Source organism: Dromiciops gliroides, chromosome 2 (assembly GCF_019393635.1).
Source record: "Dromiciops gliroides isolate mDroGli1 chromosome 2, mDroGli1.pri, whole genome shotgun sequence".
Taxonomy (NCBI): domain Eukaryota; kingdom Metazoa; phylum Chordata; class Mammalia; order Microbiotheria; family Microbiotheriidae; genus Dromiciops; species Dromiciops gliroides.
The window spans coordinates 137900873-137922396 of NC_057862.1; the positions used below are offsets into that span (position 1 = coordinate 137900873).

General features: G+C 37.9%; 1 protein-coding gene across 4 annotated transcripts in view; it reads left to right on the top strand.

Moving 5' to 3' along the window:
- Positions 1-21524, top strand: part of LRRK1 (leucine rich repeat kinase 1) — a 174837-nt gene that overhangs the window by 83968 nt on the left and 69345 nt on the right. For all 4 annotated transcript variants that reach the window (XM_043989261.1, XM_043989258.1, XM_043989260.1 and 1 more), the window contains 6 exons: positions 8104-8330; positions 11363-11490; positions 12811-12974; positions 13682-13819; positions 18544-18656; positions 19675-19751. In XM_043989261.1, coding sequence (XP_043845196.1) covers positions 8104-8330; positions 11363-11490; positions 12811-12974; positions 13682-13819; positions 18544-18656; positions 19675-19751 — 847 coding nt within the window. The remainder of the gene's footprint in view (positions 1-8103; positions 8331-11362; positions 11491-12810; positions 12975-13681; positions 13820-18543; positions 18657-19674; positions 19752-21524) is intronic.

Genomic DNA, 21524 nt, shown 5'->3' on the forward strand with positions numbered 1-21524 from the left:
GAGAGGGCATAGTTAAATGACCATAAAGGGGCTTAATTTTAGGAACTCCCTCCCCTCCTTTTTTTTTCTTCTTCATGCCTAGAAAAGTTTGTTGCAAATAGCCACTCATTTCTCAAAAGGAACTAACTAAAATTTAAGATCTTTTAGATTTTTAAAAATATATTTTATTGCTGTATTTTGTTTTTACCTTATATAGATTTCCCCTTTTATCTCTTCTCTCCCCCTCTTCCCCCAGAAAGCCATCCCTTATCATAGTTTCTTTTCTTTTTTTTTTTAAAGAAAAGGGGAAAAATCAGCAAAACCAATCAAAACATAGGGGAAAAAATCTGACTATATGCAAATGTTCCTCATACATAGTGGACCTTCTCAACTTGGCAAATGAGCAGGGAAAGGTATTTTCTCTTCTTTGGTGTGAAGCTGTTCTTTATCATTTTGCAGCCTGCATTTTCTATTGTTTGTATTCACACTGTTGCAGTCATTATGAACATTGTTTTCCAGAATCTGTTTACTTTACTTTGTATCCACTCATATAAGTCTTTCCATGCTTCTCTATATTCACCATATTCTTTGTTTCTTATGGAATAATAATATTTTATTACATTCATGTACCAGAATTTTTTTAGCTATTCCCCAATCATTGGATATCTACTTTTATTTCTACTTCTTTGTTACCCCCAGAGTTACTGCTCTAAATATTTTGGGGGGTAGAGATTTTCTAGATTGATAAATTCTTTCTCCTAAAAGCAGTTCTGGCCAGAAATAAAAAGACTAAACATTTGTACCACATTTCTTCCTCCTCCTTCTTTTCCTCTTCCTCTACCTTTTCCTCCTATACTTTCTCCCCCTTTCTTTTCCCTTCCTTCTTCCTTTTCTCTTCCTTCTTCCTTTTCTCTTCCCCCTTCCACTATCCCCACCATGCTTTCTCTTTCTTTCTTCATCTACATCTCTATGTCTATATCTATAAAGGTGTCTATTTGCATATGTGTTTGTGTATATAAACTTATGTATACATCATCATCATTACCTGTGTGCATATACACATGTGTGTATATGTGTAAAACTAGAGATAGCATGGGTGTAGTGAATAAAAAATGCCAAAGCAAAACAGGAAGACTAGATTTAAGGGCTGCCTCTAACATGTACTGGCCATATCACCCTGGGCATCCTCTCAGTACTCTGGTCTATATTCTAAGACTATATATAATCTGCAAAACAGTTGCCTTCCTATATTAGTTTTGTTTTGTTTGTTTGTTTTGCGGGGCAATGGGGGTTAAGTGACTTGCCCAGGGTTATACAGCTAGTAAATGTCAAGTGTCTGAGGTCAGATTTGAACTCAGGTACTTCTGAATCCAGGGCTGGTGCTTTATCCACTGCGCCACCTAGCCGCCCCCACCTTCCTTTATTAGTAGAGGTAGTTTCTTCACCAGGAAGTTCTTTATAGTAATAAAATCGCACCAGACCATATCATTATCATGATCACAATCACTATCCCTCTATAGAACTGATTAATTACATTGGCCATTGAGCCATGTGGTGCATGAATTGGACTTAAGCTAATATAACATCCTATGTCTACAAGTTAAACATCTTAATCACAGTTAAAAATGTGTGAACAACCAAGTATTCATTGGGTGCATGCTATGTATAAAGGATCATGCTGTATAGCCATTGTGGGTAGAGAAAATATTTTAGAGACATATCACATTAGATCATAGAACTGAAAGGAACCATTCTTCTGAGTGTTCCAGATTAATAATCTTAATGTTATCCTTGAATCCTTACTCTCCCTCACCCCACATTTCCAGTTAGTTGCGAAATCTTGCCTCCACAACCCCCTATCATCCATCCCCTTCTCTATACACACAACTACCTTTAGTTCAGACCTTTGTCACATCTCATGGTCTCCCTGCCTCAAGACTCTCTCTTCTCTAAGTTTTTCCTTCCAACATCTGATAATGTGATTTTCCTTAGGCTGTATACATTGATCAAGTCACTCTCCTACTCAGTAATCTTCAAGGGCTCTCTATTGTCTCTAAGATAAATTCAGGGTGGGCCAAAAGTCATGAAGGGGGCTGATATTTTAATAACTTTTTGAAAATTATTTTTTCTTTGTTTTTTGCCATGCATGAGATTTGATTTTTCATAGGGGATGTAAATGTATTTACTATATATTCCATATATGATGCTATGGTATTGTAAATTTAAAACAAAAAATAAAGCAGTTATTAAATATTCATGACTTTTGGCCCACCCTGTAGAGCTGCTTAGCTTTTTAGCTAAAGCTATTTAGCTTCTGTTTAGCTTTTAAAGTCCTTAATAACCGGCCCCAAACTTGTATTTCTAGCCTCATTGTATATGACTTTCCAGCCTGGTCAAACTACCTTCTTAGCTGTTCCTCATACTATATTTTCCTTTGCTATGCCTTTACCTTGGCCATCCCCCATGCCTATCACAGAGTCCCTTCTCCCTTCTTCTTTATCTAATTCATTTTTTCCCTTCCAAGACCCAGCTCAAGTACCTGACCCTTTTCACCTACTAGTGCCCTCTCTCCCTAGCTTGTATTCAGCATCATTTATCCTCTTCATATATATCCAACATATATGTATAAGTGTCCTTGTTTGTCTCCCCAGATAGAATGTCAGCTTCTCATGAGTAGGGCTTGTTACATTCACTTCCTTTGTATCCTTAACTATTAGCACAACACCTACTACATAGCAGGTACTTAATAAACATTTATTGATTGATCTTCCAGGTAAACAATACCAACCTCTTCATTTTAAAAATGAGATTGCTATTTGCCCAGTGTGCCACAAATTGTTAGTGACAGAGCTCAGTCTAAAACTCTGGTACTTCCACTTTATACTGTAGTTATTCTGTATGCTTTGTCTCCCCTACAAGACTGGAATCTCTTTGAAGAGGGGAGAACAAGCAATTTTTAAGTGCCTACTTTGCGGCACTCACTGTACTTTACAAATATTTCATTTGATCCTCACAATAGCCCTGTAAGATAGGTGCTATTATTACCCCCCCCCCATTTTAAAGTTGAGGAAACTGAGGCAGAGAGAAGCCAAACAATTTGCCCAGTATCACCCAGCTAGTGTGTCTGAGGCAGGCTTTGAGATTAGGTCTTCCTAAATGCTCTATCCATCCACCACCTTACTGCCTAGTTACCATAAAAGGGATTAGTATTTTCTCAAGTCAGAAAGGAAGGTTGGGACCCATATTTTGGAGAGTCTTGAGTGCCAAGTTAAGGACTTTGAATTTTGGAGTGGAGAGGCATTGAAGATTTTAAGCAAGGTTGTGATGTGATTAGACCTGTACATTAGGAAGATTACTTTGGCAGCAGCATAAAGGATGGGTTAGAGATTGAAGAGACTAAAGGTAGAGAAATCAGTTAGAAAAATATTGTAATATTAATGAAGAGTGAAATAAGCAGAACCAAGGTAACATTGTATACAGTAAAAACAATACTGTTTTAAGAAAGATGCTATCTGCATCCAGAGAAAGAACTAATAAATAGAAGTATCAATAGAATGATTTTACTTATACATATATATTTGTAACTAATGGTAGCCATCTCTAGGGTGGAGTGGAGAGGAAAGGAAAACTATAAAAAGAGGGAGGTAAAAATATAAAAAGCACAGCAGAATAAAAGAAAATATAGAAGGAAGCATAGGAAGCAAAATAGCTTTGAAAATGATGTTTAGTACTTGATATATAGTTTTCAAAAAAAAGTAAATAGTGTGAAACAAAGTCATATTGTGAATTTATAGTGAATCCTTTTTTCATGTTGTGCTGTGTACATGGACATGTTTTCTCTTCTTTTTTTTTTTGCCTATATGTATATAAGTTCAAAATGAATAAATATAAGAAAAAACTTTAGAAAAAAAGAGGTAATCAGGGCCTCAACTAAGATGATAGCAGTAAAAAAAAAAATGGAAAGGAATTGATGCAAGAGATGTTTCTAAAGTAGAATCAGCAAGTCTTACTAACTGTTGCCCAGAAGCAATAGGGCACGGCTGTGGGGGGTAAAGGAAAGGGGAAAAAATGCTTTTTAATTATTCAGAGACCTTGAGGCTGTGAGATTGGTAGAATTGTAGTGTCAGCAGAAATAGTAAAGTTAGGAGGGGCAAGTTATGGGAGGGAGATGAGTTCCATTTTAGAGTTCTGAAGTGATGGCAGGACATCTAAGTGGAGATAAACAACAGAGTTGGAAACCACTGACTGAAACTAGGGGGAAGGGTTAGGATGGAAGACAAAGATTTCAAAGTACATCTGAATATAGCTGATAGTGGAATTCATGGGAATAGAGAAATTAGCCAAGTGAGTTTAGGGAGAATAAAGAGAAGGGCTTAGGCACAGCCTTGAGAGGAGGAGGACCCAGCAAAGGTGCCAAAGAAAGTCAGGAAGACAACCAGATGAGCGTGGTGACACTGAATTAGAGAAAATAGAGGTAGAAAAGGATGAGATGGACCAACAGTGTCAGATACTGCAGGGGGATCAAGGAGAGTGACCTCTGAAATCAATCAACAAGCATATGTTAAAGGTTTGCTCCATGCCAGTACATACAGTGCCTGCCCCCAAGAAGCTTATACTCTAATAAGGGAAACTGTGTACCTATATAAGCATATACAAAACAGATACAAAGTAATCCTGGAAGAGAAATCACTAGCAGCTGGGGAGACCAGGAAAGGCTTCATGCAGAAGGTGATACCTCAACTGAGGCATTCCAAGAGTTGGGGGTTCCAAGATTTGGAAGTGATCAGGGAGACAAGCATAGCAGAAATCTGATGCAAAGGCCAAGAGATGAGAGGTAGAGATGAGAAACAGCAATTAAAAGGGGGGGGGGGGAGTGTTAAATGAAGAGATAAAGACTTCATTTATGACTTACCAAAGAGTTATTTCAGTAGAAAGGTGAGATCAGACGCTGTATTATTTAAAAAAAAAGAAAGAAAGAAAAGAAAAGAAAAGAAACCAAAAAGAAAAAAGTGATAGAAAGGTGATAAGCAGATACTATTCTTTCTAGCAATTTGGTAGTAAAGGGACAAAGAAGGGAGAAAGTTCACTATAAAAGAGAGAGGAGAGCTTAGGGCCCTATGGTAGAGTCCTTTAAGCTATTCCTGCTTTTTTTTCAGCTTCTTCACTCTAGTGATGGGAGCTGCCTTCTGTATTTTGGGATTACTTATAAGGCGATCATTACCTGTACTAGATCTGAGGGACCAGAAGGATATCTCATTAAAAAAGAATAAAGGTATCAGCTGAAGAAAACTTTTTCTAATTAGGGGGGAAATCATCATGAGGTTTGACACTGGCAAACATGGGGAATACTGAGTTATGTCTTTCCATAGAGGATAGTATCCTAGAATAATAGAATTTAGAGATGAAAGGGGACCTTAGAAATCATTTGGTTGAACGCCCTAATTTTAGAGATAGGGAAACTGAGAGCCATAGATATCAAGTGCCCAAGTTCACGTAGTTAATTTTGGTGGCAGATAAAAGGCTATAAAACTGTGCATACCTTTTGACCTAGTAATACCACTACTAGGTCTATATCCCAAAGAGATAATAAAAAAGGGAGAAGGACCCACATGTACAAAAATATTTATAGCTGTTCTTTCTGTGGTAGTTTCAAAGAATTGGAAATTGAAGGAATGCCCATCAATTGGGGAATGACTGAACAAGTTGTGGTATGGAATGTAATGGAATACTATTGTGCTATAAGAAATGATAAGCAGATGGATTTCAGGAAAACCTGGAAAGACTTACATAAATTGATGCTGCGTGAAATGAGCAGAACCAGGAGTACGTTGCACATAGCATCAACAACATTGGGGAATGATCAACTGTGATAGACTTAACTCTTCTGAGCAATGCAATAATCTATGACAGTGGCAAAATACTTATGGTGGAAAATGTTCTCCACATTCAGAAAAAAAAACACTATGGAGTCTGAATGCAGATTAAAGCATACTATTTTTCACTTTTGTTGTTACTTTTTTGTTATTGTTCTTGTTTATTCTTTCTTGTGTTTTTTCCCTTTTGTTCTGATTCTTCTCTTACAACATGACTATTGTGGAAATATGTTTAATATGACTGTAATGTATAATCTATATCAAATTGCTTGCTGTCCTCAGGAGGGGGAAGGAAAGGAAGGTGGGAGAAAAATCTGGAATCTCAAAAAAAATCTTTGCATGCAATTGGAAAAATAATTTAAATAAATTAATTTAATTTAAAACAAATTTGGTGGCAGTCAGAAATGTAACCTAGCTATTTTAACTCTCAGTCTACTAAATCATGTTGCAAGTATAAACCAGATAGATCCATTTTTAGGGTTAAATTGGTTGCATTGACCTGGACTGAGAACCAGATTTATTGGATTCCCTAAACCTGTTTGTTTTGTAGTATATACATTTATCTAGTGGTAGTTATGGGTATCTTTATAAACCCTCGTTCATAAGACTTGAAAGAATGATGACAATATATGTTTATACAAAGCTTTAGGTTTTACAAAGGACTTTCCTAACTACAACACAGTGAAGTAGGTAGAACTTTATATACATGATTTCATTCAATTTGTCATTTAGATAATGCAAAATGTAACTCCTTAAAGGCAGAAGGTCACCTTAGTAGCAAAGAACCATCTCTCTTTATCTTTTTTTTTTCTCTCATTACCCTTCATTTTCTGGCACTGAGACTGCAATTGCAGTACATCCTGACAAGAGCAGAGAATCAAAAATGTCCTGGGAATAACAAGTTCCTTTGAATTGCATGTTCAAAATAACATGAAATGCCTATTTGTCTATATTACTCTTAAGTAACATCCTTATCCAAGAACCTAGCCCCTAGTGGGTGCTAGTGGTATAATGGAAGTTATACCTGGACTCCTAGTTCTGTTACTGTCACTAACTAGCCAAAGGAGTTCACCTCTTTGGACCCCAGGGTTCTTATCTTTAAAATCAGGGGGTTGAATTATGTGATCTACAAAGTCCCTCTAAGATCTAAAATTCTATGATATTTTAACTCAATTTGTTTTGTCACTTCTGGCTCTATTGGGAACCAGGTTTATGCACAGGGGAAAAGTCTTCCCTTAATAACTTAAGAATTGTAGAATAGTAATATGGTGGGAAAAGGCCTGAACTTGAATGGAAGACATGATTAGAATAAGTGGGTGGTCCCTCTCTCTCTTTCTCAGGTCTCTTCTACCTCTCAGTCCTATGAATCTAAGATAATAAGGCTCTATCCCAGTTACCTTTTCTCTAGAAGGAATGAATGTTTAAATAAAACAGGTAATATGCTACCATCTAGCGTCCATAGAAGGAAATTCCCTTAACTAACGCCAATTTTGAAGGCAAAAATATTTGGCTAAATAGTTTCCAAACCATTTTTTGATATCTTTCCATGCAGACTTCATTGGGTTGTTAACATTTTTCCATTTACAAAGCACTAATTTTTGTTTATATTCCTGCTTTTCTAATTTTTTTTTCCGATATGGATTTCCAGTTACTTTGGAGAAACAGACCCCAAAACCAGATTTCCTTCCTCAGAAACCTAATTGGGCTTCAAGTTCTTTGGTAATCAAGACATAAGAAAAATACACAGATTATGGGTTCCAGCAGTTAACCATATCCTTTTTCTCTACCACAAGCAAACTGCCAACCTTTCTAGCCCAGGAAAGGACAAAGTTAGTGGGTGTGATCATTTTGTAGCCATCTCCTTCCACCAACAGATAAGGTCATTCAGTCATAGATTTATAACTGGAAGGAACCATAGAAATAATCTAATCCAATTACCTTATTTTATCTGTGAGAGAACTGAGGACAGTTCACCCAGATTGGTGACCTAATTTGTCTAAAATCAAATAGAAAAATAGTAAATAGTAAGAGTTAGAAGCCAGAATTTGAACCCAGGATGTTTGATGACTCCAAGATCAGTGATCATTCTTTTGTGGCATTAGGTTCATCACAAAACAGAATGGAGATGTACATGAATTCATCTTTTAAAAAAAAAAAAGGATTTATTTATACCACACTATTTAGTGGCTCCTTGCTGATTGAATGTATATTAATGTGTGTTTTGCTTTTCTTTTTTTCCCCCAAACATTAGGCCCTCCGTGTGAAATGGTCCCATCTGAAGTTACCATGGGTGGATCTAGATTGGCTAATCGATATTTCATGTCAGATCACAGAATTGGACCTTTCTGCCAACTGCCTGACTTCCCTCCCATCCGTCATTCCCTGGGGACTGATAAACCTCCGAAAATTGAATCTCTCTGACAACCAGCTGGTAGAGCTGCCCAGTGTGCAATCCTCTGATGAAATCATCTGTACCAGGTGGGCTGTGGTCCCAAGTCATGGAAGAGTGAGTGTGAAAGGAATAGTTCATTCTCCCGGGACAGAGCTATGTTTCTCCTCTTGCCAAATTTCCATCATTTTGTTTTATGTTTTCAAATATAATTTCCTCTTGGAAATTTGAGCAGGAAGTTCCTGCCCTCTTATAAATCAGTTTCCAGCAGGGAGAGACCCTCTCTCCCTGCTATTCTCTTCTACTTCATTCCCTTAAATGCACTTCTATCTCAGACTAGGCCCATAATATTGTGGTGTTATACTTGGGGTACAAAAATTATTAATGAGTCCTCATCAGAAGGACTTGCACTTTGATTTTTAACCAATTGATTGACCAGCTGGATCAGCATTAAATGTCACTGACATGTTAATGTCGACGTGCCTGAACAAATATTCTTTTGGTCTGAATAAAAGCTGTACTTTTCCCCAAAATGTGGCTCACATACAGAACTGTAACTAGGAATTTTTATGACTGGGGCAAGTACCACAAACCACACCTGGGTTCCTACTTGAGCTGGGAATGGAAGCAATGGGGACAGAGAGAATCCAGGACACCAGAACAGTCATTGCTGGGGAAGTCTACATAGGAACAGAGTTCACCTTAGCCTCCTGTCTGATAGCTTCCTGTTTTAACTAATTATTCTTGATTTGGTGCCCTGGGGCAAAGCCATGGTTGCCTAGTTCTACTGATCTAAAATTTGAAAGTGCCTCATCATCCCGTTCTTCAGACTCCAGACTCAGCTCATATCTCAGTGGTGAAGCAACAACAGCTTTCCCCTGACTGACACCCAGGCTGAAGGAACCTATGCTGGATCCCCCTTCCATTAACCAATTGTCAGATTCCTGAAGCTTACATCTTCCCATTGACAGACCCAGGTATCTCACTACAAAGCTCATCAACTTTCCTTTCCTCCCCCATTATCTCTGAGATTGGAGTGGGCTGGAGCTCATTCAGTGGAAAAGAATGTAAGAGCAAAAAAACATGAAACAAAAGAGATTCTTTTTAAATTGAAATTTATTTTATTTTCAGATCTGCATTTTTTCCTTCCTCCTCGCCTCACCCCAACCATCCCCATTGAGAAAGCAAGAAAAACAAAACCCTACTTCTGGATTAATGGGTGGTCATTGTGTTGAGTTCCTAAATCTTTCATAGTTGGGTTTTTTCTGTTGTTATTGTATGAATTGTCCTACTGAGAACAATAGAGTTTCTAAATTTGGCAACTAAGTGAGGGACTGCCCTAAGAGTGCTGGAGTAAAGATTAGAGAAAAGCAAGTAAGAACCATGCATCTATTCTTTATTCCTCCTGTGCAAGAAAAGTCTCTCCAAGATCTGGGATCCAAATGTTCTCTGACTGCATAACGGATGGGGGAGGGGAGGAGGTCACAATGAGAAGCTTTTAATTGGGAGGTATGGGAGAAGGAAGATACCCCAGAGAGCATCCACAAAGAACCTGGATCTTAGCCCAAGCTTTGAAGAAGAAAGAGGGGCAGGGAGAAACAGGAAATGGGGCAGTGAGATGGAGAATATTAGAGGGGGAGAAAGGAGAAGTTTATACTTAGGATCAGAGTATTTTATGCTAAAAAGAATCTTAGAAAATGTAAAGCTATTCCTTCACTTGACAAATGAGGAAACAGGTCCTCAAAGGGATGTGACTTGTCCAATACTACGCAACTAGTAAACATCAGATTGTGATTTAGACTCATGTCCTTAGGCTCCAAATATAGAATTGTTGTTATTAAGCCAGGCTGATTAATCATTCTAAGTTTCTCCATTTTCCTGAATTTAGGAAAAATGCTAGATTTCTGTTCCCGCTTTCAATTGGTCAGTATTTTTTAAAACAGTAATTTTGTGTGAATTTTTTTCTTTGAAAGAGGTCTCGTTTGAGGGCTGTGGCCTGTATTTGAACCCATACAAGGAAAATTGAATATTTGAAGTAAAAGGAAGGAATGAAACATATTTATTAAGTACCTACTATGTGCTAGGCATTGTGCTAAGCTCTTTACAAAATTATCTCATTTCATCCTAACAACCCTGGGAGGTAGTTGCTATTATTATTATTCCCATTTTAAAGTTGTGGAAACTGAAGCAGACAGGTTTGCTTGCCTGAGGCTACACAGCTCAGAAGCATCTGATGCTGGATTTGAACCTAGGTCTTCCTTACTCCAGGTATAACACTCCATCCATTGTACCACCTAGCTGCCCCTGGAAGTGTAACCAATACATTTGTCTGTTTCAATCTTTTTAATGTTTGAATATACTTTTCATTATCCATGAGGCATGATAGCAATTTTATCTACTCAAATTCATTTAAATTATGATATTTTGACTACTGTCCTTTGAATAGGACACTGCAGAATTTTTCTTTTCACTTAGTCCTTATAGGGAGAAAAATCTTGTTAAAATGGGAATAGCTGACATATATAGTGCCTTGGGGTTTTAAAATATTCCAACAGCAGCGAGGTGGTGCAGTGAATAAGGCACTGGCCCCGGAGTCAGGAGGACCTGAGTTCAAATCCAGCCTCAGACACACACACTAGCTGTGTAACCCTGGACAAATCACTTAACTCTCATCTCCTTCCAGGAAAAAAAAGGGGCAGCTAGGTGGCGCGGTGGATAGAGCACTGGCCCTGGAGTCAGGAGGACCTGAGTTCAAATCCGATCTCAGACACTTGACACTTACTAGCTGTATGACTCTGGGCAAGTCACTTAACCCCAATTGCCTCACCAAAAAAAAAATTTCAAATATATTACCTGATTTGATCTTCACAATAATCTTGTGTGGTATAGCTCTTATGACCATTTTACAGATAAGAGACTCAAATGAATTAAATTATTTCCCGGATGTTTGCCCAACTAGTGTCTGAGACAGGATCTGAAACCAGTATTTTCTGCCTCCAAGTATAATATTCTATGCACTACATCATATGGTCTCTTTTGTACAAGCAGGAAAATAATGATATCATTATTTTCAGAGCAATAATAAAAGCTATCCCCATGATTTTACTTCTCTTAATTACAGGTTGCTTGAAATTGATATATCCAGTAACAAGTTGTCACATCTTCCTCCTGGATTTTTACACCTCTCAAAACTTCAAAAGCTGACAGCTACCAAAAATTACTTAGAAAAATTATTTGAAGAAGAAAATGGTATGTTGATCTTTGGTAGTCTGATGGATTTTTGTTTTTCTTTCTGTAAAAAAGCTTGCATCAAATAGCAAGGTTAGGCCATCAGCAAGCACCTTAAGTGCTTATCATGTGCCAGGGGCACTGTGCTAAATGCTTTAGATAAAAAAATGGCAAAAACAGTCCCTGACCTCAACGAGCTCACATTGTAATGGGGGAGGCATCAAGGAAACAATTATGTAGATACAAGATATAAATATAGTGAGTAGAAAGTAATAAGAAAGGCAAGGTATTAGCAGTTGGAGAGACCCATAAAGGCCTCCTATAGAAGGTAGGATTTGAGCTGATTTTGTGTGTGGGGAGGGGACAATGAGGGTTAAGTGATTTGCCCAGGGTCACCCAGCTAGTAAGTGTCAAGTGTTTTAGGTCGTATTTGAACTCAGGTCCTCCTGAATCCAGGACTGGTGCTTTATCCACTGCGCCATCTAGCTGATTCTTGAAGGAGATCTGGGAAGTAAGCTTGGAAAACAGTCAATGACAAGTCATAGTCAGGAGATTTTGTGTGATCCATAGAAAGAGAGCCAGTATAGGTGGGCTGCAGAATACATAGAGAAGACTAAAGTATAGGAAGACTGTATAGGACGGCCCAGGTCATAAAGGGCACTAAATGACAAACAGCATTTTATACTTGATCCTGGGGTAAGTAGGGAGCCCCTGGAGATTGCTGAGTAGGAAGAAGACATGGCTGGGACTGTGCTTTAGGAAGATCACTGTGGTAGCTGACTGGAGGATGGATTGGAGTGCAGAGAGACTTAAGGCAGAGAGACCACTTAGTTAGAAGGTGGTTGCATTAGGGAGGTGATGAAAGTCTGCTCCAGAGTGGTGGGTGGGTGGGTGAATGGATAGAAGGGTTACAGATGTGTGGCAGAGGCAAATAAATACAAGAAAACTAGATGACAGGAAGATTTGATATGTGGGGTGAGTGGGGGTTGCAGAGTGGTGGATCACACTGAGTTTGTGAGCCTGGAAGGATGCCTGTAGCTTTGACAGTATTAGGAAAGTTGAAAAGAGGGCATGATTTGTAGGGAAATATAATGAACTCCGTTTTGGACATGTGGAGTTTGAGATGCCCATGGGACATCCAGTTTAAGATGTCCAAAAGGAGTTGGTGATTAGGGATTAGAACTCAGGAGAGAGGGTAAGGCTGGATACATAGGTCTGGAAATCATCTGTATAGGGATGATAGTTGAATCCATAGGAACTGATGAGATCAAACTAGATAGTATAGAGAGGGAGAAGAGGGCCCAGGTCAGAAAGAAAGGTTTCCTCTTTTTTTTCTTTTAGCAACTAATTGGATTGGATTAAGGAAGCTACAGGAACTTGATCTGTCTGACAATAAATTGACAGAACTACCTGCAGTATTCATTCACTCGTTCAAATCACTAAATTGCCTAAATGTGTCCAGAAATAAGCTGAAGATTTTTCCCGATCCTTGGGTCTGCCCCTTGGTAAGTATACAGTCTGAAGCTAAAATAAATATTTATGATAATTGCAACAAGAAGAAATTAGTTTACATCCAAGAGAAATGTTTAAGATTCTTTATGGTTGGGAATAGAGAAGTGGAAAGAGATACACAAAAGTCTAGAGAGAAAATTAATCAACAAGTATTTATTAAGTATATGCCAGGCCCTGTGCTAAGTGATACAAAGAGACTTACAAAGCCAAAGAAAAAGAAAAAGAAAAAATCCCTGCTCTCAAGGAGCTTAATTTCTATCATTTATTCCATGTAGAATAAATACAAAGTATTAGGGGAAGAACACTTACAGCTGGGGGATCAGGAAAGCCTTCACATAGAAGGTGGGTCCTGAGCTGAATCTTAAAGGAAGTGAGGAATTCAGATATAAGTTAGTGAAGGCTGCTGTGTACAGTGAGCACTCAATAAGGAGGCAAAGCTTCTGTATGCAGTGAACATTAAATAAGGAGAATAAGAAACAGGGCAGGGGGTGGGGAGGCGGGGAAGAAAAGGGGATAGGGGAAGAACAACTCGAGTGTCTACCCTCTTAGCTAAGCACTGGTTCATGCTTATGAAATAATTTTAGTAGTATAATTATGAAAAATGAAAATTTTAACACTTTGAAACTACCTTGTACAACAATATTCTTTGTCTCAGAGAACTAGTTAATATCTCTCTATCTGTCTCTCCTCGAATGTTTAGAAATGTTGTAAAGCCGCCAAAAATTTACTTGAGTATCTGCCAGACAAAATCGCTGTTTTTTGGAAAAATCACCTTAAAGAAGTAGATTTTTCTGAAAATGCACTCAAAGATGTTCCTGTGGGACTCTTCCAGCTTGATGTAAGTCTAAAGCACTATGTTTCTCCTCTCCAGCTTTTACAACAATATACTCAGAATTGAAGCATGATGCCAACTAATTGCAAAGAATGCTTCTTGACAACTTCTATAGCTGTGTCAAGTAATTTTATGAGTAGGAGTTTCATTACTTTTTCTAGCTGGAAGGTATATGACTAGATAGTTTTATGGCTGTGGGAGATTCACCAGAAGAGTAAGTAAATGCTTCCCATTCTGACCAAGGAGAAGAATTTATTTCCTCTTCAGTGTAGAGGCAGCGGAGGATGGTGGGAAAGCTCTAGATTGGGAGACAAAGAGCCTAGGTTCTAATTCCAACTCTGTTACTTGTAGAAGTCACTTGGGCAGACTGGTCAACTTTCTGCCTTCTCCAGGCCATATCTCATAGCACCATCCAAGTGTTCTTTCTAAAGCACAGCTCTGATTATGTCACTCCCCTGTTGGGTATCCTCCAGTGACTCCCTGTTACCTCTGGGACCAAATGCAGACTCTTCTATTTGATATTTAAGTCCCTTAACAGCCTGGTTTCAACCCACCTTTCCATCCTTACTATACACTTCACTCCTCTTCACACTTTGTTCAATCCAACCAAGCTGGTCATCTTTCTTTTCTTTTTTTAATTGTATTTTAATTATTTCTCCAATTACATGTAAAGATATTTTTTGAGTTCCAAATTTTTCTCCCCACTCCCCCATCCCGAAGACAGCAAGCAAGCTTATGTAGGTGATACATTACAATCACATCAAACATAGTTCTACATTAGTCATGTTGTAAGAGAAGGATCAGAACAAAAGGAAAAAAATGCAAGACAGAATAAACAAGAACAATAACAAAAAAGTAACAACAAAAGTGAAAATAGTATGCTTCAATTTGCATTCAGATTCCACAGTTCTTTTTCTGGGTCTGGAGGGCATTTTCCACCATAGGTATTTTGGCATTGTCTTGTATTGCTAAGAAGAGTTAAGTCTATCACAGTTGATCATCCCACAGTGTTGTTGATACTATATTCTCTTGGTTCTGTTCATTTCACTCAGCATCAATTCAAGTAAGTCTTTCCAGGTTTTTCTGAAATTCGCCTGCTCATCGTTTCTTACAGCACAATAGTATTCCATTATATTCATATACCACAACTTGTTTAGCCATTCCCCAATTGATGGGCATCCCCTGAACTTCCAGTTCTTTGGTACCACAGAAAGAGAAGCTATAAATATTTTTTGTACATGTGGGTCCTTTTCCCTTTTATATGATCTCTTTGGGAGATAGACCTTGTAGTGGTATTGCTGGGTCAAATGGTATGCACAGTTTTAAAAGCTTTTTGGGCATTGTTCCAAATTGCTTCCCAGAATGGTTGGATCAGTTCATAGCTCCACCAACAAGCCTTAGTGTTCCAATTTTCCCACATATTCTCCAACATTTATCATTTTCCTTTTTTGTCATATTAGCCAATTGGATAGGTGTGAGGTGGTGCTGGTCTTCTTTCTGTTCTTCACAGACAGCACTCCATCTCCAGCTCTGCCCTGCATCTCTTTGCAGAAGCCATAGGTCATATATAGAATGTATTCTCTCCTTAAAGCTTCTGATTTCTTTACTGATTATCATTCCTGATTTCCTTCTAAGTTCAGCTCAGATGCCATCTCCTGTATAAGGCCTTTCCTGGTACCCTTCACTTGCCAGTGTCTCCCCTACAGAAAACTTACCTATCTACCCATCTATCTATATACATGTGTACATATAAGTGTACATAGATGTATATTTGTATACATATACATATTCACTTCTACATATGCATGTACAGTGTGATTATATATTTATGATTATATACCATATTCATCATACATATGATATATGTGTTAATATATGTATATAAATTATATTTTATCTATAAGTTTATGTATGTTATGTATATAAAAGTTTACATATACACATAAACTATATGTAACATGTTTTATCTTCAAATGCATATATTTTATATGTAAAATCACACCACACATATATACAATATAGGTATTAATATGATTATATATTATATATGCATATGTGTGTAAAATAGATATGTGTATGTATATAAAAAGAAAAACATAGATGTGTACACATTGTTGTCATCTTCCCTTCCATGTTGTGTAAAGTCCTCATCTTTTTATCCCCAGCATTTTATGCAGTGCTTTGAACATAAAATGTACTTAATGCTTGTTGATTGATCAGTGCTTGGGATCACATCTGGGTCCTTCTAGTGCTAATAAAGTAGTTGACAGTTTTGAAAAAAAGCACAACATAAAAGAGTAGATCTAGAAAGCAAATATAGATGTCAGTACCAGTGTTAGCTTCAGTATAGGGAAAGCCAACTGCCTACATGGAGTGATTTTGGGGATATTAAGAAGGCCCAGCACATATGCCCCTACCCCTGGCTCTTCAACCACTCTCTAACATTCTTCAAAATTCAGCCCTCGGTCCTCAGCCTTCTGCTCTTGATATACTTTGTCCCTCAGAAAGCCTATCTATGTAGTGTTAATAATTCAGTCTTCATTTGCATCTCTCTTTGAGAGGAATTACCACTACAATTCACACCATTCCGGTTTCTTTGGCCACCATTGTGTTTGAAGCCTGCTGTATTCTTCTCTGATCACCAGAGGGCACAAGTTGCACACCCAGAGCACACTGTTCTCCAGGACTTAGAGAAGGACATTTAGCACCTAGTTATTGCCAGCGTTTTGATTTTAGCCCTAGTAGAAAAGAATGGGTCATAGCTTTAGGACCTTGGATTGATGAAACTCTCACGGAAGCCACAGCTGGGGATATGAAAGTATAAAGTATACTTGTCCTTTTTTAACCGTAGTACCAAATTTTGTTGTTTCCTCTTTTGGAAGAGTACTTCATTTCTTAGCTGATTCTTTCTTTCCTGTATACAGTATTTTGGAATTAGGCTTAAACAACAACAACAATTAATTTAAAATAATCACAACAGCTTATGTTTATATAGACCTTTGCAATATCAAAGCCATTTCCATAAATTAGCTCATTTAACCCTCCCAACCACCCAGTGAGTTAGATAGTGCAACTTTTTTTGTTTGTTTGTTTTGTTACATTTTAAAGATGTAGAAACTGGAGCCGAGACTAGTGAGGTTGTGACTCAAACAAGGTCACACAGTTAAAAAGTCATGGAGCTTTGGTTCCATGAAAGGAAAGGTCACCAAATTTGGAGTCAGAAAACTTGGGTTGAGAAATCTCAGCTCTGCTATTTTCTAGGTGTGCAACATTGGACAAGTCATGACACTTCCCTAGTGTCTCAGTTTCTTCATCTGTAAAATGAGGGGGTTGAACTAGATGCCCTTCACAGTCTCCTCTAGCTCTAAGAAAAACCCTATAATTCAATATTCCTCATACTCAAACGTAAGTATTCTGGCTCTCCTAACCAGCATGCCATGCTGTCTCTCCTAGTTGGTATTTATACTATAGCATTACTTGATCAAAATATTCATTTCATTTTCTTAGAGGTAACATGTCAGGCAGATGTATTTATGGTTTTATTTTGTTTTTTTAAGAAGGACCACCAAATTCAGATGTTTAGATTTCTTTACTTTAATGATTGCCCTTAAGCATGTTTGACTTAACTATTCTTGTGCAAGTCAGTGACATCTAAAATTAATCAAAGAACCAGGACTGAAGACTCAATTGGCTGTTATGCTTTTATTTCATATACTGAAAGAAAAAGAATTCACATACATAAAATGTGATCTCATACCATATATGTTCCTTAAGTTAATCTTAGAAATAATTTTATGACAGTGAACAGCATTTACCTATAACCTTTGTTAAAAACAAACCACGAGGGGGCAGCTAGGTGGCGCAGTGAATAGAGCACCAGCCCTGGAGTCAGGAGTACCTGAGTTCAAATCCGGCCTCAGACACTTAACATTTACTAGCTGTGTGACCCTGGGCAAGTCACTTAACCCCAGTTGCCTCACTAAAAACAAAACAACAAAACAAACAAACAAACAAACAAAAAACCAGGAAAGAGGTATGGGTTGGGTAGCCAAGTGACACAAGGTGCTCCTTTCCCTTCTCTGGCCTCTACCTTTGGAATGTGGGAGTTATTGACCAGGACCAACCACACCTTTTTTCCTTCCTAGTCACTGGCCCTGACTCCACCACTTCAGGATTCTTACTCTGCCCATAGGAGATGGGGGAGGAGCGAGTGAAGCCACATATTCTAACAATCTAACCTTGTCCCAAATAGCAAAAAGGACACTGGCTTTTTTTTAGCCCATGGGGCAGAAAGAAAATTAAGGTCCAGTACTGTTTTGCCTTTTTTTCCCCAACACTCTGCTATTTGTAGTTTTCTAATTCAATCATTGCCTTAACATCATAGACATGAGCATAAGATGTGAATAGTCAATTTTGTAGTATTGGGGGCATGGGAGGGTAGCACTAAGGTGGGTCACTTCCATTGTGTAAGTCCTTTGCCTATGACCTGAGTAGAAATGTAGTGTGGTATAGTAAAAACAGATTGAACTTGGAATCAAGGGACCTGAGTTTATAAAGGCATTTCAGGATGAATCTGAACATGTAAATATACATGCCTTTATACACACACACATACATCTTCAACTAAACCCCTTTCTTGACTCACACATCATTAATTTCTTAGTTCAAGTTGTTTATCCTAATTTTGTATATGTGTTTGATGGCCTCTTGGCCTTGCCTTTGTCTTTCAGACTTTGGTGTCCTTAAAATTACCAGGGAACCAACTAATCACCCTTCCCTCTCAAGATAAATGGACCTGCAAGCAACTTAAATACCTGGATCTTTCCAAAAATCAACTTGGAAAGTAAGCAGCTATATTATGGTCAATTTTTAATACAGGGTGTTCCAAGTCTTGGTTTTTAACTATAATAGCTTAAGCTTTGAGCATGCTCAAGTTCTTTCTCCCTATTATATCTGGAACATTATTCCTAAATTTAACTGTAATGAAGACAAATAAAATAGAGCACCATTCTTTTCGTGCCTCCTAGTCTGCCCCTTCTGATTATTTATTTCTAATTTCAACCTGAATGGTGACTCAGCTTTGCATCTTATAATTTAAGTCACAAGTAAGAGAACAGAGAAAATAGATAAAACAAAATCCAAACCCTTTCTAATAAAATGTAACTGGTACTAATAATATGCAGTAAACATGGCTTTCTGGAAATAAAAAGTCCCATTTATTTATTTACAGGGTACCAACTATATAACATCTGGCCACAGTCTATACCTAATTAGATAATGGATTTCTCAAAAACTAATCATAGTAAGCAGACAAAAAATAAATACAATTTCTATCTGTGCAGATGTCATTTGATGCATGTCCAAATGATACCAGGCAAAGCAAATGTTGCTTGTGCATTCTCTGAAAAAAAATAGAGAACAGAAACTAAAGCAAAGAACATGTTTTGTTAAAAAAATATCAAAATAACCTATCAAATATAAATTTGGTCAACTGTTCAAAATCTGTGTCGCAATTTCCCCTTGAAACATTAGTGTTGGTAAAGAGCAAACAGAGGTTGTTCCTTCCTATAGCATACCTTCTTTTTTGGGGGGGGTGAGGCAATTGGGGTTAAGTGACTTGCCCAGGGTCACACAGCTAGTTAAGTGTCAAGTGTCTGTGGCTGGATTTGAACTCAGGTCCTCCTGAATCCAGGGCTGGTGCTCTATCCACTGCACCACCTGGCTGCCCCTTATAGCATAGCTTCTAAGAGATGGTATGAATTGTTTGTTTTCTGGTCAGATGTTTTGGCATTGTATAGAAACCTATTGATGTAAACCAAGCTGGTCATATCTTGCCTACTTCATTTACAATCTCCCCACAGAAATGAAGATGGACTTAAAACAAAGAGGATTTCCTTCTTCAATACCAAGAGCAGACAGCGTTCATGCACAGAGACAGGTATATTTGCACCTTGTGTTCCCATCCTGAAATAGAAACTGGGAACAGCATGTGTTGGATAGGTTTGCCAGGCACTATATATGTGAAATTTTCCCATGTGTGTGTATGTGTGGGGGAGGTTATTGTCTGAAGTGGCAGAAAACACCATTAACATGTGGTGTCATATTGGGATGATGTACCCTGAAGTAGGTTGTCTTTTATTCATATATCCCATGATCCCTGATGTAGCACTTCTCAATAAATCAGTCTACCATGGTAGCAGTGTCAGATAATCCAGTCCAGCTTTGTCCCAAGTACTTCCTTCTTTGAGGCAATGCAACCCAACTCCATCATCATGATCCTCATCACTATCTCCCAGAGGAGATGTTGTTGGGCCCACATAATTCAAGCCTGGCAGATTCAATAAACTTTGAGAAGGAAATATAGATTTTCCTGAAAGTCTGTCAGACGAAGAAGTACAATTTCCAGTAGTTTTCACAGTGGTTAATTAAGAAAGATAGATGACTGTAACATATTGCTAGAAAACTTTGGGGGACCAATGGAACACGCTCCTGCCTTTAAACTCACCAACATCTCATTTTGTTCTAAAAGCTGAAGTGCTTATAAAGTCAGCTGTTCTCAAAAGTGGCTCTTCTGTGACAACTAACCAATAATTAAGTACTCTTGAAGGCAATACAGCTTTCTGGCTAGACTTGAAAGATCTGTTTTGCTTAGCTTTGGAGATGGTCTGCATTACTGTAAATTAAATCCCACATAGACCAAAGAATACTTGGAGGGAATTGGACTAGATCAGAAGTTCTTAACCTGGGGTCTGTGAAGCTTTTCAAAAATATTTTGATAATTATTTCAATATAATTGGTTTTCTTTATAGTCTTGCATACTTTATTTTATTAATTTAACAACATTATACCGAGAAGGGGGTTTTCACTAGATTTCGTGAAGGGTCCATGACACAAAAAAGATTAAGAACCCCTGGCTATAGATAATCAATAAGGCCAACTCTAAATTTCTTTGACTACAGCTATTTTCACGTTTCCAGTACAGATCATTACTTTCACCTTCATTGTTATTTTTCTAAGGAACTTACTAGGGTATCTATAACTTGGAGTTCTATATGGGCTCAGAATATAATATGATTTAGTAAGTTGTCTCATTTCTCTATGGTAGTATCATCCTTAGTTTTATTTTTACATATAAGCCTCAGTTTGTAGAATTGATGGGTTCTTGTAAAGTTTTCCATAAGTCTAATTTTTTTATAAATTGCATTCTATTTCAAATACAGGGGGAAAAAATTGCCTTTTAAAAGACCACCTCGGTACATCACTTTTCCAAGTGAAAAATGCTTTTATAGAGCAAGTAATTATCCACACGTTTATAGGTTCCTTTTTAAAAAGTAGGTAACACTTAAAATAAGTTATTAGCTGAAAAATTCTTGGGTGCAGCTCTCCTGAGGAACATGGAACCCCACAGTTGGAAGGGGAAAGGAAAGCTAATAGAATTTCCTTCACAATATTTTAAAAACTTGCCAGATGAAGTCAGTATCCTATTTGAGCTAAACTTCCACTCCCCAGCTCAAAGGGCCATCAGCTAAACCCCAGTGACTATGTTTTTTGTTTTGTTTTGTTTTGTTTGCAGGCAGTGGGGGTTAAGTGACTTGCCCAGGGTCACACAGCTAGTAAGCGTCAAGTGTTTGAGGCCGGATTTGAACTCAGGTACTCCTGAATTCAGGGCCAGTGCTTTAACCACTGTGCCATCTAACTGCCCCCTCAGTGA